General features: G+C 36.8%; 1 protein-coding gene across 1 annotated transcript; it reads right to left on the bottom strand.

Moving 5' to 3' along the window:
- Positions 1-8,598: 8,598 nt before the first annotated feature.
- LOC105309346 (olfactory receptor 2T27-like) lies at positions 8,599-9,537 on the bottom strand. The gene has a single exon (XM_011385472.1). It carries the CDS (start codon positions 9,535-9,537, stop codon positions 8,599-8,601), a length of 939 nt encoding a protein of 312 aa, XP_011383774.1.
- Positions 9,538-16,489: the final 6,952 nt, after the last annotated feature.

The raw sequence follows: 16,489 nt of genomic DNA, 5'->3' as shown, positions 1-16,489 counted from the left end.
AATCATTTTAAAGGGCATTGAGAATCACCGTTATGCTGTACACCTGAAACTAATATAAAATAATATAGAATTCCAACTATAATGGGAAAAAAGAGCATCAAGGGTCAATCATTTCAATTTTATTGATCAAGTAATATGATAACCAAAAACTGTGGTGACAATGGAAAAATTAATAGTGATCTTGGTAAATGTAATTCCCATTTAATGGTGTGGCTAAACATCATTTGGAATTCTAAATACTGAGAGACACTGTGTGATTTATATCAACAAAGAGTGATTGATCATTTATAATTATCAGTAACCTGGAGATAACCATGGTTAACAAAATATAATACCTAATTATGTCAAAGAAAAAATTAATAAATTAATACAATTACAAACATAGAATTGTAAGTGTTACCAGAGTAGAAATTATGAACTATGATATAAAAAATCTATAATTACCATTTACACCCAGATTAGTAGATGGGATGATGGTGAGTGGAGGTGATACAAGGGAAAATTATCAAAGATAAAAGTGATGTTGGGGTTTTCAGTCAAAATGGCAGAGTAGGTAAACACTGTATTGGCCTCCTCTCACAACCACATCAAAATTACAACTGACTACAGAACAACCATAACTGGGAGTTATCTGAAGTCTAGCTTAACAGAAGTCCTGCAACTGGGGACACACAGAAGAGGCCATCTTGAGGTTGATAGGAGGGTAGGAGGGGTGGAGATTTGGAATTGGGTAGCCCCATGCCTGGATGTGGCAGTTTAAAATTGGGAGGGATATCTTGGCTATAGAGGTCCTCTGAAATAGCAAGGAGTCTCAGCCCTTCAGAGGGATCCCCAGCCAGGGTTCCAGTGCCAGGAAGAGAAGTCCCCACAACTTCTGCTTGTGAAAACAAGAAGGGATTGAGGCTGTAAGATGGAGGGTCATGGAGTCCCAAACATTTACCTTAAAGGGCCCACTGATGAACTCACTCACTCAGAACTCCAGCTCTGAGGCAGCACCTCAAAAGATGCCATGGGCATTTGGGGAGAAACTAAGTTGTCTAGCTTCAGGGCAAGGGCTGGAGGGGCAGCATTCTCCCATACAAAAGTGTTGAGCCCTCCCCCCACACAGCATGCAGACACTGGCGGTCACCATATCTAAGTCTTTATAAACCAGGACAATACTGATTGCCCTTCCATGATAATTCCCTCACCCAACTTTTGGGCCAACCAAGCCATTTCCAATGGATTTTCCATACAAATGGCCTATCTTGGCTCATGCTGCAGACTTTCTTGACAACTCTCAAAGGTTCACAAAACCCAAACAAGCAACGTCTGGCCTCAGTGTGCCCTGTACCTCTTGCTGAGCAGCCCCAAGCCCAGCACTAGTGGCAACTCTCCTCTATTCACAACTTAACCTTTCAAAACACCTTCAAGCCCAGTGCAGGTGATGACCATCTGTGAGTTTCTTGGTGATTTTTTCCAGGTGGACTTGGATAGGGCACAGTCTGCAACTGAACTTGGCCTCTGGTAAGGCCCCTTCCAGGAGGCTCCGGGGCCAGCCTACCCGGTGGCCAGCTTCAATCCAAGAGGATCACCATTCGGGGCTGTATCCAAGAACAACACATCCAAAGGGCTGCCTGGGCAGGCACCAGTGTCTTGCTAATGTGCATCCTGCTCTGTAGGGTCAGTCCCTGCACAACAGCTCTGCCACTGTAGTCACAGCTAGTCTTCACAACCAATCAGCTTAAGGGTCAATACTTCCCAGTAATGAGTAAACAGCAATAAAGGCTCAGTGACAACAGAAGAGTACACACAACCAACACAAGAGATATACTGGAGCATCCGGCTCAGGTGACCAGAAGGACTGCACCACTGGGCCCCACAGGACACCTAATACATAAGGCCATTATACTAAGATAGGAAGACATAGCAGCCCTACTTAACATGTAGAAACAAAATCAGGGAGGCAGAAAAAAAAAGGGATACAAAGAAACAAGTCTTAAATCAAATAACACAACAAAGCTCCAGAAAAAGAACTCAACAAAATGGAGACAAGAAACATAGCAGACGTAGAGTTCAAAACACTGGTTATAAGGGTGCTCAATGAACTTAGGGGAAGAGTAGAGGAACTCAGTGAGAACTTTAGCAAAGAGCTAGAAAACATAAAAATAGAGACAGAAAACATAAAAACCAGTCATAAATGAAGAATAAAATAATGGAAATGAGGAGTAACTTAGGAGGAATTAACAGTTAAATGAAACAGAAGATAGAATCAGCAGTTTAGAAGATAAGGTATTGAAAAACACCCAATGAGAACAACAATAGCAAAAATAATTCAAAACATGGGGATAGTTTAAAGAACCTCTAAAACAATACCAAGCATAACAACATTTGCATCATACAAATACCAGGAGAAAAGAGAGAGCAAAAAACTGAACATTTATTTCAAGAAATAGTAATGGAAAACTCTCCTAATTTGGTGAAGGAAATAGACACATGAATCAAGGAAGCATAGAGTCCCAAACAAGAGGAACCCAAAGAGGCCCACACCAAGACACAACATCATTAAAATGCCAAAGGTTAAAAACAAAGAATCTTAAAAGCAGCAAGAGAAAAGTAATTAGTTACCTACTGGGGTTTTTCATACGACTGTCAGCTGATTTGTCAAGATTTGCAGCCAGAAGATATTGGCATGAAACACTCAAAGTGATGAAAAGCAGAGACCTACAACCAAGATTATTCTACCCAGCAAAGCCATCATTTAGAATCTAAGGACAGATAAAAAGCTTCCCAGACAAGAAAAACCTAAAGGAGTTCATCAACACCAATCCAGTATTATAGGAAAGGATAGAGAGACTTTTTTAAGAAGAAAAAGGTAAGATAAAAAATACAAATAATAAAATGGCAATAACTACAGATCTATCAACAATTACATTAGATGTAAATGGATTAAATCCTCCAAGCAAAAAATAGGGTGGTTGAATGGGTAAGGATACAAGACCTTACATATGTTGCCTTCAAGAGATTCATTTCAGATTGAAAGACACACACAGCCTGAAAGGAAAGAGATCGGGGAAAAAAAGATATTTCATGAAAATAAAAACAAAACAAACTGCTATGGTAGCAATACTTATACCAGATAAAATAGATTTTAGAATACAGGCTATAACAAGAGACAAAGAATAACTCAATAATCCCACTTCTGGGTTTTTATCCAAAAAATCCAAAACACTACTTCAAATTCAAAAGGACATGTGAATCCGTATATTCATTGCAGCATTGTTTACAGTGTATGGAGGCAAGATGACAGAGGTTGCTCCACCTAGAAGACTACAGGAAACTTCGCCACCCTCAAATCGCAGCACTGCCCAAGCTACATATGATTGTGTCCTTTGCAAGTCCTGTGCCACTTGCTAAGCAGCACCAAGGCCCACATTAGTGGCAGCTGACCTCAGTTTCTGGCATGGCTTCTTGAGGCAATTATAAGTACAGTATCTGTTGATTGCTTGCCGAATCTTAACAGGTGGCCCTGGAGAGGCACAGGCTGGGGCTAAATTTGGCTTGTAGCTGAACCTCTCTCAGGTCTGTGCTGCTGGACACCTACTACACAAAGCCACGCTAATAAGACTGGGAGGCTTAGGAGCTTTGCTTAGTACTTAGAAACAGACACAGAAAGGCAGCCGAATGGGAAGACAAAGAAGCAGAAACCATCTGAGAGAACATAACAGAGATCCAAGAATAATAGAATCAAGCAATCTAACAGATTCAGAGTTCAAAACACTGATTATTAAGATGCTCAATGAACTTAGGGGAAGAGTAGATGAACTCAGTGAGAACTTTAACGAAGAGGTTAAAACCATAAAAATGGAAATGGAAATTATAAAAGAGAACCAGTCAGAAATGAAGAATACATTATCTGAGATGAAGAGGATATTAGAGGGAATCAACAGAATAGATAAAGAAGAGGATAGAACCACCAATATAGAGGATGGGGAAACCAAGGACATTCAATGAGACCAACACGAAAAAAGAAGCCAAGACTATAATAATAGTTTAAGAAACCTATGGGACACAATTAAATGTATAAATATCTGTGTCATAGGGGTACCTGAAGGAAAATAAGAAGTTCATGAGCTATTTGAAGATATAATGATGGAAAACTTTCCTAATCTCTTGAAGGAAATAGACATACAACCCCAGGAAGCTCAGAGAGTCCCCCAAAAATTAACTCAATGAGGCCACATCAAGACACATCATAATTAAAATGCCAAGGGTTAGATACAAAGGAGAGAATCTTAAAAGCAGCAAGAGAAAACCAATTAGTTACCTACAAGGAAGCATTTATAAGACTAGCAGTGGATTCCTCAAAAGAAACTATTCAGGACAGAAGAGTTTAGCACAAAATATTCCACGTGATGAAGACCCAGGATTTACAACCAAAAATATTTTATCCAGCAAAGCTATCATTTAGAGTGAAAGGACAGATAAAGAGCTTTTCAGACAAAAAAAATAAACTAAAAGAATTCATCAACATCAAGCCAGTATTACAGGAAATGTTGGAGTGACTTCTTTAAGAAGAAAAAACATGTATCAAAAACAGGAATAAAGAATGGTAATAACTACATTTCTATCAATAAGTACCTCGAATGGAAATGAATTAAGTGCTCCAACCAAAAGATAGAGTAGCTGAATGAATAAGAAATCAAGACCCCTACATATGCTGCCTAAGAGAGGCTCACTTCAGATTAAAAGACACAATCTAAGAGGGGGATGGAAAATGATATTGCCTTGATGGATCTAGAGGGTATTACGCTGAACAAAATAAGTCAGCTAGAGAGATAAATATTGCATGATTTATGTACACGTGGAATCTAAAAAATAAAATAAACAATGACAACAAAAAAATAAAAATAACTCATAGATACAGAGAATATTTTGATGGCTACTAGATGGGAGGGTGGTTGAGTGGATGGTGAAAAAGGGCAAAGGGATTAAGAAGTACAATAGGTAGTTACAAAGTAGACATGGAAATATAAAGTGTAGCATAAGGAAATAGTTCATGTTGTAATAAATATGTAAGGAGAAAGAAGTGTACTAGATTTAGTGGGTGATCACTTTGTGAGTTATATAGATCTATAATCACTATGCTGTACAACTGAAACTAATATATTATTGTATGCCAATTATAATTGAAAAAAATCATCGAACTGTACAATTAAATACAAGCAACTAATTTTCTATTGTATTTCAATAAAGCCAAAAAAAAAATGTCAGAGGACTTGAACAGACACTTCTCCCAAGAAGACATACAAATGACCAACTGACATATGAAAATATGCTCAACTTCACTAGCTATTAGGGAAATGCAAATCAAAACCACAATGAAATACCATCTCACACACGTTAGAATGGCTATCATTAATAGAACAAGTAGTAACAAGTGCTGGAGAGAAGTATGGGAATAAAGGAACCCACATACACTGCTGTTGGGAAGGTAAATTTGTATAGCCACTGTGGAAAACAGTATGGAGGTTCCTCAAAAAAATAAAAATAGAATTGCCATATGACCCAGCAATCCTTCTTCTGGATATCTATCACTAAAATTTGAAAACATTTATTCGTAAAAAATATATGTACTTAATGTTCATAGCAGCATCATTCACACCATGGCCAAGACATGGAAACAATCAAACTGTCCTTCGATAGATGACGGATAAAGGACATATGGTACATATATACAATGGAATATTACTCAGCCCTAAGAAAAGATGAAGTACTATTATTTGCAACAACATGAATGGATCTTGAGATTATCATGCTAAGCAAAAATGTCAGACAGAAAAAATTGAGAACTGTATGATTTTACTCACATGTACAAAACTGAAAGCAACAAACAAGGCAATCAAAAACTCATAGACACAGACAGCAGTTTATTGGTGACCAAGTAGAAAGTGGGGGGAGGGTGAGAAGATAGACACAGGTAAAGGGGGTCAAGTATATGGTGACAGAAGGAGATTTGAGTTTGGGTGGTTAACACAATGCACAATACATACAACGTGTTATAGAATTGTACACCTGAAACCTATATAATTTTATTAACCAATATCACCACAATAAATTTAATAAAGTTTAAAAATTTTTAAAACTGTTTCCAGGAATGATAAATCTTTAAAAATAACAATAGCTTAGGCGATAAATAGATCTTAGTCCTCATTGTCTTTATTTAAGCCTGGCAATTAACACGGTTAGTGTTTGCTATCAAGTCACTATTCCAGAGAGCCACATGTTAGATGTCATTTGGGTTCTAAATAGATCAGGTTTGCAACTTTCTCAGCTGATAAATACATCAAGGATAAGACAGAGTATTACTGTGATGCTGTCTACAAATAACATCTTTTAAAATTATTTTTGTGAAATGAGAGCATAGTTGAGGAAAAGCAAACATTGATTGACATCTTAATTTTTTTTTCCCCCATGGGAAATGAATGAATTGGTTGAAATACAATCTGGTTGCTGACTGGGTATAAAAATGTTTTTTGGTAGTTTATGTAATTTCCTCCATTGCACCTTGTTCCTGTGGCCATGTCCCCTTTAGAAGCTGCATTCAACACTCGAGAGTGTACATGTTATTCTGTTGCTTTACTGTTATGCCAGGCCAGTGACTGTGTTATTGGCTACATGTGCCAAGACACATACAAAGCCATTGGCTGAGGGCTCTGTAAACCTGTTTTCTTTTCCTCTTGGGGCAGAGTTAGATGATCGTTCCCAGTTTCCTTTTCAGTAAGGTGTGGCATAAGTTCTTACAAATGGGATACAGTAGGTGTGACACTATCACCTCTCACTCTGTGCTCCATCAATGCCCCACTAATATCAGCAGTAACATGCTGGGGATAGAGAGCCTCTGTCAGTCTGCATCACTGCAAAGGACAGGACCGCGCCCCCCACCTACTTCCTACACATTGAACTTTTATGAACAAAATATAAAATTTTAATGTGTTAAGACAACAGGATTTGAGTGGAGTATCTTTTACAGCAAAAAGCATTACTTTTACTAATACTTATTCTCTCTGGGGTCTTAAAGAAATACTGCCAATTTTTTCCCTGCAAAGCAAGACACAGTTTCTTTGTAATATTGTTAGATCCACAAGATCCTTCCAAGGTACAATCTACTAATGCAACACTGCTCTGCTTATCTCTCCTCTGTCTCTCCCCCATCATCACCCTGAACATTTTTCCATAAAAGGTGAAATAGAATGGGCAATTTATCTCTCCTCAAATCTTCTTTCTCAAAAATATATTGGTTACACCTATCCTTTACCTCAGGATTACGGGCATGTTTTGACCAATTTACGTTTCCATAACACTGTGGTACCAATGTGGGGTGGGACTTGGGAGCAGTCTACACATTAAGAATGAGAATTCACTTCATGTTCAGACTGAAGATTGTCATGTGATGTCCTACTGCCCGGAACAGTAGCAAAATTGCACTGAAAGTAAATATCCACCCTTTTAAAGCCAAGTTCTAGTATATCTGGAAATGGCTGAGTCTATAACAGATATTTAATCATTCATTTAATATACATTTATACAGTGCAGACTATGTGTCACACTCTTTTTTAGGCACTGGGAATACAGAAGTGAACAAAACAAAACAAAAATCCTGGGCCTGGTGGGGCTTGCTTTGTGGTAGAGGCACAGATAAACATAATACCTAAACCATCAATGCTATTTTAGGTGGTAATAATTACTAAGAAGAATAAAATTGTCAGGAAATAGAGATGTAAAAGTATTGGAGAAGTATTAAGATTTTAGATTTAGTGGCCTGGAGTTTTAAATGCAGATTAAAAGGAGGTGAGGGGAAGAGCATTCTAGACTAAGGGCACAAAGCAGAAAGAAGTGAGATAGTGTTACACACTTAGTGCATCCTGTGTCCATTTGGCAGGAGTGGAGGGAAAGTGTGAAAAATAGATGAGGTCAGAGGAGTAATAGAGTCAAGCTCTAGGAAGGATGTCAACAAAACTGTTCTAATTCTAATGTAAGTGGAGATCAGAATACAATTTTATTGGCTTGAACAAAAAATAGGAAAAAAAGTAAAAGATAATTTGTTATTTAATGATTGCTAAAGTAATAAATATGGTTTTTTTCAAATCAAAACAAACAAACAAACAAACAAAAAAAACCCTCAACCAAGAATAAACATTTTTCCTGGAAAAAAATGAATGCCCTTGTCTCCTGTTTTGTTTTCCCCTCAGACCAGATTGATACCCAGTTATAAACTGGAATAAGCAGTCACAGCTTTCTCTGTTTCTATGTGTCTTGCTTGTGAGTGAATTAGAAAATGAATATCTACGCTTTCATTTATATGCCATTTTCATTTATATGCTTTCATTATATGCCACCCAAGCCATTTTCTCCTAACATTAATATAAAAACAACTCTTTGCTGAACTCAATCCCTTTGTTTCAAACACAATAAGGTGACTGGGGTTCAACAACCTGTTCCTAAAACAATTTTTTTCATAAACAGAAATTCTGTATACTTGAAGAAAGATACAAGCCAGGGCTTTGATTTTTCACATGCAACTGGTTTTAGATCTTTAGGACAGGGATATTTCTTAAACTATTTTAATATGAGATTTTTCTTTAGGACCTTCCTCAGAGACCCCAGCACCTCCTTGTTCCTCAGGCTATAGATGAGGGGGTTCAGCATGGGGGTGAGGACGATGTAGAACACAGAGAGACCTTGATCCAATGCTGGGGTGTGGGAGGAGCCAGGTGTCATGTACACCACGATGCCTGTCCCCAGGTAGAGACTCACCACAGTCAGGTGAGAAGAACACGTGGCCAGGGCCTTGTTCCTCCCCTCGGGTGAGTTCATCCTGAGCACGGTGAGGAAGATCCGAATGTAGGATGCCATTATGAGACTAAAAGGGATGAGGATGAATATGATACTTACCATGAACACCACCATCTCATACTCTGAGGTGTCCTCACAGGAGAGCTTCAAGATGGCAGGCATCTCACAAAAAAAGTGATTTATTTCCCTCAGACCACATACAGGGAAATGCATGGTGTAAATAGTTTGGATGAGTGAATTTGCAGCACCCCCAGTCCACGGTGCCACTGCCATTAGCCAGCAAACCTTTGGGTTCATGATGACTGTGTAGCGCAGGGGATCACAAACAGCCACAACTCTATCATAGGACATAAGGGTCAGGAGGAGACACTCGGCACCACCTAGGGCCAGGCAGAAGAACATCTGGACACCACAGCCAATGAGGGAGATGCTGTGCTTTCCTGAGACGTGGTTGAAGACCATATTAGGAACTGAGCTGGAGATGTAGAATAAGTCAATGAGGGAGAGCTGACTGAGCAAGAAATACATTGGGGTATGCAAGTGGGCATCCACACAGATTAGGAGGAGGAGGATGGCGTTCCCTGTGAGGGCAACAAGGTAGGCCAGGAGGATGAGGTAGACCAGGAGGCTGGTATATTGGAACTCAGGGAAGAGGCCCAAGAGAATGAAGTCTGTAGTGGATGTGCCATTTTGCTTGACCATTTCTCAGCCTTGTCTGTTGCAGCTGTTGTGTGGTAGGAGAAAAACATAGGGCACCTGTTAAATCTTATGCCCAGTTATGAGCCTTTTATTTTAGAATTGCCTCTTTCCTATTCATCCTTTTTCCTACATATTAGCAGACCCACATGGCTTTTAAAACATCTTGAGCTTTCAGGTCAGGGAAATTATGGAGAAGATGGGGAAGTGGCACCTTTGGAGAGGGCATAGAACCTCTCTTCAATTTGAATGGTGATCTGTTTCTCTTATATTATTTTATAATAAACTGCTAATTCAGTTTTTAAAATCTTACAATTTTCAAGTCTTACACTTGTTCGATAAATAAATGTTGATCATTTCACTCCACTATTTAAAAATTGCTTCATGTCTACACAATTACAATTCTCACCCAAGAATTTAAAGCCCATCATTTGGAATTTCCTGAGACAACGAGCCTCCATATTTCTTGATCTCTGTGTAGTTACTGACTTGTCAGTGAAACCATTTCCCCAAAGTGTCTCGCGTAGACCCTCTTTTCCTGTCTATATTTCCTCTTTGTCTCTTTAATAGCTCTTGTAGGAGCAACCACATATTTTGCATGGCAAATGAAGATATGGGTCCCTGTGTTCAAAATCATTAGAAGTTTCAAAATAGTAACATCAGGGTGTTAAACCAATCATGAGGCACTGTAAACAAGGATGCTGTATGACAGCATTAATGAAATTGGTCCTGAATCCATGAGTTCAATCTTTCACAACAATATATGGATCTGTCTGGCCTCTTCTGAGCTCATTTCTGTATTTTCCACAACGTTTTTTCTCTTACAGTTGACATGGAACATCTTATTAGTTTCATGTGTACATCATACTGGTTGGACATTTATATAACATATAAATGTGATCCCCCCGATAAGTTTAGTACTCCCCAACACTATACATAGTTATTACAATAGTATTGACTATATGCTAAGTAAAATAAGTCAGACAAAGACAAATACCACATTATTTCATTTATATGTGGAATCTAAAAATAATAAATGAACAAACAAAACAATAAACACATAGATACAGAGAACAAACTAATGGTTGCCAAATGGGAGGGGTTAGGGAGTAAGATGAAAATAAGTGAAGAAATTAAAAAGTATGAATTTGTACTTACAAAATAGTCACAAGTATGTAAAGTTCAGCAAAATCTTAAACACATTCACCAGATATCCTGCCAACACTTCTAATTTATCATGCCAAAACTAAACTCAGCGCACATCTCTTACCATTTTGTTATTTCTACCATCACCACTTCATTGCCACAAACATTAAGTCTTATACTCTTGAGGCCACTTTTGATTTTGTTTCTTTCTATATTTAATTAGTTCTTTGGCCCAACCATATTAAACTATCAATATCTTTCAGACATGTCGCTCCCTTCCAAATCTATTATTACACTCAATTCAAAGACTTCAATACCTCTTCTCCTGACTGTCAAGTCTCCTTATTCTTCAAACCACAATAATTTTAAAACATATCTATAATCAAATTACTCTCTAGGTAATCTTTTTAAATGTCCTCCATAAACTACTGAACAACAATCAATTTGTTATTAATTTACCTGGCTGATTTTTTTCATTACAATAACTTTTTTTCTTATAACAACTTAAATACAGTCTTCCGAGAGATATCCATGCTTTTCTTTCTCCATACATTTAGTTGTGCAGTTTTCTTTTTATCTAAACCAAACTTCCTTGAATACAACCTTTATCAAATCCTATTCATCACTTAATTTCCTGATCTCACCAGCATCTTTCTGAAGACTTCTAAAAAGTTTTCCCATTTCCTGCCAAATAAAAAAACCAATAGACTGTTGAATAAAGAAGAGGTAATACATATATGCAATAGAATATTAGCCATAAAAAAGAATAAAATCTTGTCATCTGCTACAACAGGGATAAACCTGAAAGTTATGCTGAGTGGAGTAAATCATACAAAGATAAACACCATATGATATCACTTACTTGTGGAATCTAAAGAATAAAATAAACAAACAAAACAGAAACAAACTCATAGATACAGAAAACATTTTGAAGATTGCCAAATTGGATGGGGGATGAAAGTGTGGATGAAAAAGGGGAAGGGATTAAGACGTACAAATTGGTAGTTACAAAATAGTCATGGGAATGTAAACTATAGCACAAGGGATATAGTCAATAATATTTTAATAATTATGTATGGTGTCAAATGGGTACTAGATTTATTGATGTGATCATTTCATAAGTTATATAAATGTCTAATCATTATGTAGTGCACCTGAAACTAATATAATGTTATATGGCAACTATAATTTAAAAACAAAAAATATTTTAAAAATAATAAATCAATCTCTTCTTTCTCTAAATTTTGACAACACATATTACTTTGTCTTACCATCAGCACATAACAGATTTTACCTTCTTCTTTAAATATTTAATTTTCCTTGAATTGCAACACTTTTAGTCAAGAAGTAATTGTGATATATATTTTTTTATAATGCTATTTCATAGTTCTCTCTCAGTGTGATATAGCACATCATAAAATGGGTGAATGTATTAGAAATTGTCAGTATGTAGACACTTCAAGATTGCTATATCCCTGCTATTATTCACTTTGGTGAAGATGACTCATCAAAATAAACAAACAAAACAGAAACAATCAAAATAAAAGAATTGTTTACTTTGACAAACTCAATTCTCCAGAGCTATGTCTACCTGCTATCAGAGGTCATCCAACTCTAGGACTAAAATGATTTATGAAAAAAGTAGTTGAAAGATCATGAATTAACTGAGAATTGGGAGGAGAAAGAGAAGAGGTAGGACAGAGAAAAGGAGATGGAATAAGAAGAGGAAAAAAGATGTTAGAAAAAGTAGAGAATAAAAAAGAAAGTTGTCAACTGAAATGCTTCCCAATTTTATTCTTGTATGATATTGTCAGCATATAACACAGATATTAATATTATTAAAGCTCTGTGTATGGGCCACTTTAGAGGCTTTGAAATACTAGGGTTCCTCTTATCACTTGTCAGTAATTATTTATGTAAAGCAATCAACTAGTTAATTGATTTTTTTGTTTTAACAAACTGTTCTTATGGTTCTTTGTCATAATAAAGTAGTTTTGTATTTTTATTTTTTGATCAGAGTTGACATTCAATATTATTTTACATTACCCTTAGGTGTACAGCATAGTGGTTAGACATTTATAGAATTTACAAAGTGAACTTCCTGATTAGTCTAGTATCCACCTGGTATTATACATAGTTATTACAATATTATTGACTGTATTCCTTATGCTTTACTTCACATCCCTGTGACTATTTTGTAACTGCCAATTTGTACTTCTTAATACCTTCACCATTTTCACCCACTCCCCTAAGCTCCCCTCCAATCTGACAATCATCAAAATATTCTCTGTATCTAAGTCTCTTTCTGTTTTGTTTGTTCATTTATTTTGTTCTTTGGATTCTACATATAAGTGAGATCATATGGTATTCTTTCTCTGTCTGACTGATTTCACTCAGCGTAATACCCTCTAGGTTCATCCATGTTATTGTAAATAGTATGATTTTATTTTTTATGGCTGAGTAATATTCCATTGTATATATGGACCACAATGTCTAAAAACCATTTGGAGGTTTCTCAAAAAATTTAAAAGATAAGTACCTGATGATCCGGCATTTGCACTTCTGGGTATTTATCCAAAGAAAACCAAAACACTAATTAGAAAAGACATATTCACCCCAATGTTCACTGCAGTATTGTATATAATAGCCAAGATATGCAAGTAACCTAAGTGCAATAACGTATAGTTTTAAAAAGATATTTGCAATTTATTTTAACAAGGATACTATACATTATTAATCTCTGTTTAAATTTAAATTGATAATAATCTCTTTTGATATATCATCTTTGTACATATTGGCTCAGTCAACATCCCAGTACAGTACTCATTTAAAGACAATTAGAAGAAGAACATACAAGGCACGGTTGAAATAAAACTCTAAAAGTTCCTATGTGTACCTTCAGTAATAAAAGACTAGAAAAGATAAAAATAAGGAACATCAGGAAAAGCAGTCCATAATTTTTCAACAAATATGTGTTGAGATCTACTCTTTTTTAAGGAATCGCATGCCCAGTTCACAAGAGAAAAAAAAATGCAAAACCTATGTTTATGGCAAAAAAAAATTATTCAAAGGAAAAAAAACATGTTTCTTTTACTATGTATGAGAGTAACTAGTTTTAGAGAATAAGGGATTTTCTCAAATTTACAAAAATAATTAAGTTATAGAATCAGAACTCAAACTACAACAAAATTTTACTACCCTTCATGGTCTAAATATACCTTTTCACCAAGAAATCTCAGCTTTCTATGAAAGATGAGTCTAGTGCTCAGCTAGATAAATACATACAGTCAAATCTTCAAATTTGCTGATAGTTATGACTTTATCAGTTCCCTTCCAACTGGCAGTCTGGTTCCAAGCTTAGCACTAAAACTGATTTTAATCTTAGAATGTTGTATTTCCAAAAGCAGTAGATGTGATGTTAGTTTGCAGATCTTTTTAGAACTAGAATGTGTTATTGAAATCAATGGCCATTTATTACCAACAAATATAAAACCAAATAACCTCCTGCCCTTGGATCACTGCTCTTCAATTGAGATTAGTTCCTGTTGGTCATTTGATGTTATAGACAAATGAAAACATGAGGATGGGTACCTTCAAGATGGAGGAATAAGAGAATGACACTGCTGGTGAGGGAGGGAGGGGAACGTGGGCTTTAAGCTGCAGCTTCTTCGGAATTCTCACTGCTACACCCACCCACACTTACCACCCCTACTATCCTAATTCTGTCAGAAACTCTCTCTGACAGAAACTGAAGACCGGGAAATGCTACCTCCAGTATCAGTGGACTTTGTGTTCTCTCTATAGAATCTTAGGCTAGTTGTCACCTTCCTGCTTCTGGAAGAAAACATGTTTAGAATTGTACCCTGAACCTCATTAAGAAAGAAATTCTTCTCCAAGTCATCTTAATCTCTGCTGGAGAGAAAGCAGAGTAGGATAATAAAGGGAGATTACTCCTTTCACTATTCCATCATGTAGAATGAGCCCCTGGATTCTGGTGCTCCAGAGACCTAATGGGAACATAAGATGGATGGGACATACAGCATTTCCAGGAATTGTATAAGTCATCCAGTCCAATATCCCACCAAATAAGATAATTTTTGCAGCAACAGACACAAAAGAGAAAATGACAAGGATTCACTTGCCAAATTTTAAGTAGCTTTTACTAAGAATGCCACAAATATTAATTCAAGAAATATTCACAATATTGGCATCATCTCTATTCTGCAGAAATGACACTGAGGCACACTGAGGTTATGGAATTCCCCATATGGCTATCAGGGAGCAGAGTCAGGTTTCCAGCCAGAACTGTGTACAGCTCTATAACCAGGCTCTGCTGCTTTTCAAATTCTGTAGAATTTAGGAATGTTTTTCTTCTAAAAACTTGTTTTCACAAATGCCCACAATAAGTAGGGACACCTACATGCTAAAGATAAGAGGGTGGGGAATCGAGGTGCTGAGAAGGTGGAGTATGTTACAGGCTGGTTAGAAATAGTAGAGATCAACAGTGATGAACAGGGTTGACAGGGCAGGAAGAGGAAGGTGCAAGTGAGCACAGCCCTAAAATGAGACAGGAATAAAATATGAGAGGCTACAGAAATATTGATAAAGGGTCTCTAGAAATGGCTGAGGAAAGGATGATTGGGATTGCTGATGTGAGGAATCATTAATTACTTAACATTTATGAAGATATTAACAACTTTTAAGCAGTGCTTTGTAATGTTTTGTCATACTCACCTCTTTGAATTTAAACTTTTATTGATGCATCTGTCTCCACTACTAGCCCACGAATTTCTTGAGTGCTGCGACCGTGTCTCATTTATCTTGATAATCCCCACATTTAGTATTATTCCTGGAACACTGAAGGTGCTAAAAATGACTGAAAAAATAAACTATGACTCTATAAAAAAATACTATCTCTACTTTTCAGACAGGGAAACCAATATCGAAATGTTCAGAAAATTGCCTGAGTTTTCACAAGTACGTGACATATCCTAGTCCCCTAGTCTATTCTCTGTCACGATTCAATGTTTATTCTCTAGATCTAAAAACAGTGAACAGGTAATGGAAAGACCAGAAGTTTGGCTCAAAGTTTACTTTTGCTGTTAAGGTGACCTCACGCGACTCACCGCCACTGTGCTATAAAATAAGGCACAGAAAGAAGATAGGCTAGGTGAACTCCATGGTCTTCTAAATTGCTCTAACTGAAAATGGAAATTATTTTCTTGGAGGGGTAAGGTATAGCTACTTAGAGACAAGGTTGGAAATAAAGTCCAGGGGAATTTACTGCTGTTGCACCATTCACACATTCTCACCTCTGTCTCCTAGGCGCAATTCCATCATTTATGTTCAGTGATTAAAATTTTACATATCAAAGAATGCTTCCTATGGTTAGAAAATTCCAAGAAAACATGACCACCCTTAGGCAATTCAGGTAAGTTGATAACCTCTTATGCCTATTCACGGCCAGCCTATCTGTTTTTCTTATAAATGCTGGTTTCCAAAAATCTTTTCAATAAATGGTAATTATTCTCACAAAGAGACACTGGCAACTCTCTCTAAGGAATAAAAATGCACATATCTCTAAGGAATGAAAATGCATAATGCACATTGACAAATTAACCTGGCTTCACTTCCACTGTTCAGCAAGCAAGGCCCTGAGGCCAGTGTGTGACTCCAATATAACTTGCGAATTTAATGTGAGCTGGGGTTGGTGAACCAAAGATAGCACTCCCTAAAAGGAAAACACCACATGTTAGTGACAGCAGGGCTGCAGAGCCTCATTTCAAATGTCCTGTGGGAAGTTTGTCGTTTA

The sequence above is a fragment of the Pteropus vampyrus genome, unplaced genomic scaffold (assembly GCF_000151845.1).
Source record: "Pteropus vampyrus isolate Shadow unplaced genomic scaffold, Pvam_2.0 Scaffold723, whole genome shotgun sequence".
NCBI lineage: Eukaryota > Metazoa > Chordata > Mammalia > Chiroptera > Pteropodidae > Pteropus > Pteropus vampyrus.
The sequence above is the reverse complement of the archived record's forward strand: the minus strand, read 5'-3'. Positions and strand labels throughout refer to the sequence as shown.

Excerpts from the sequence above, each read along its gene's own strand:
- LOC105309346 (XM_011385472.1), bottom strand. The coding sequence starts at position 9,537 with ATGGTCAAGCAAAATGGCACATCCACTACAGACTTCATTCTCTTGGGC.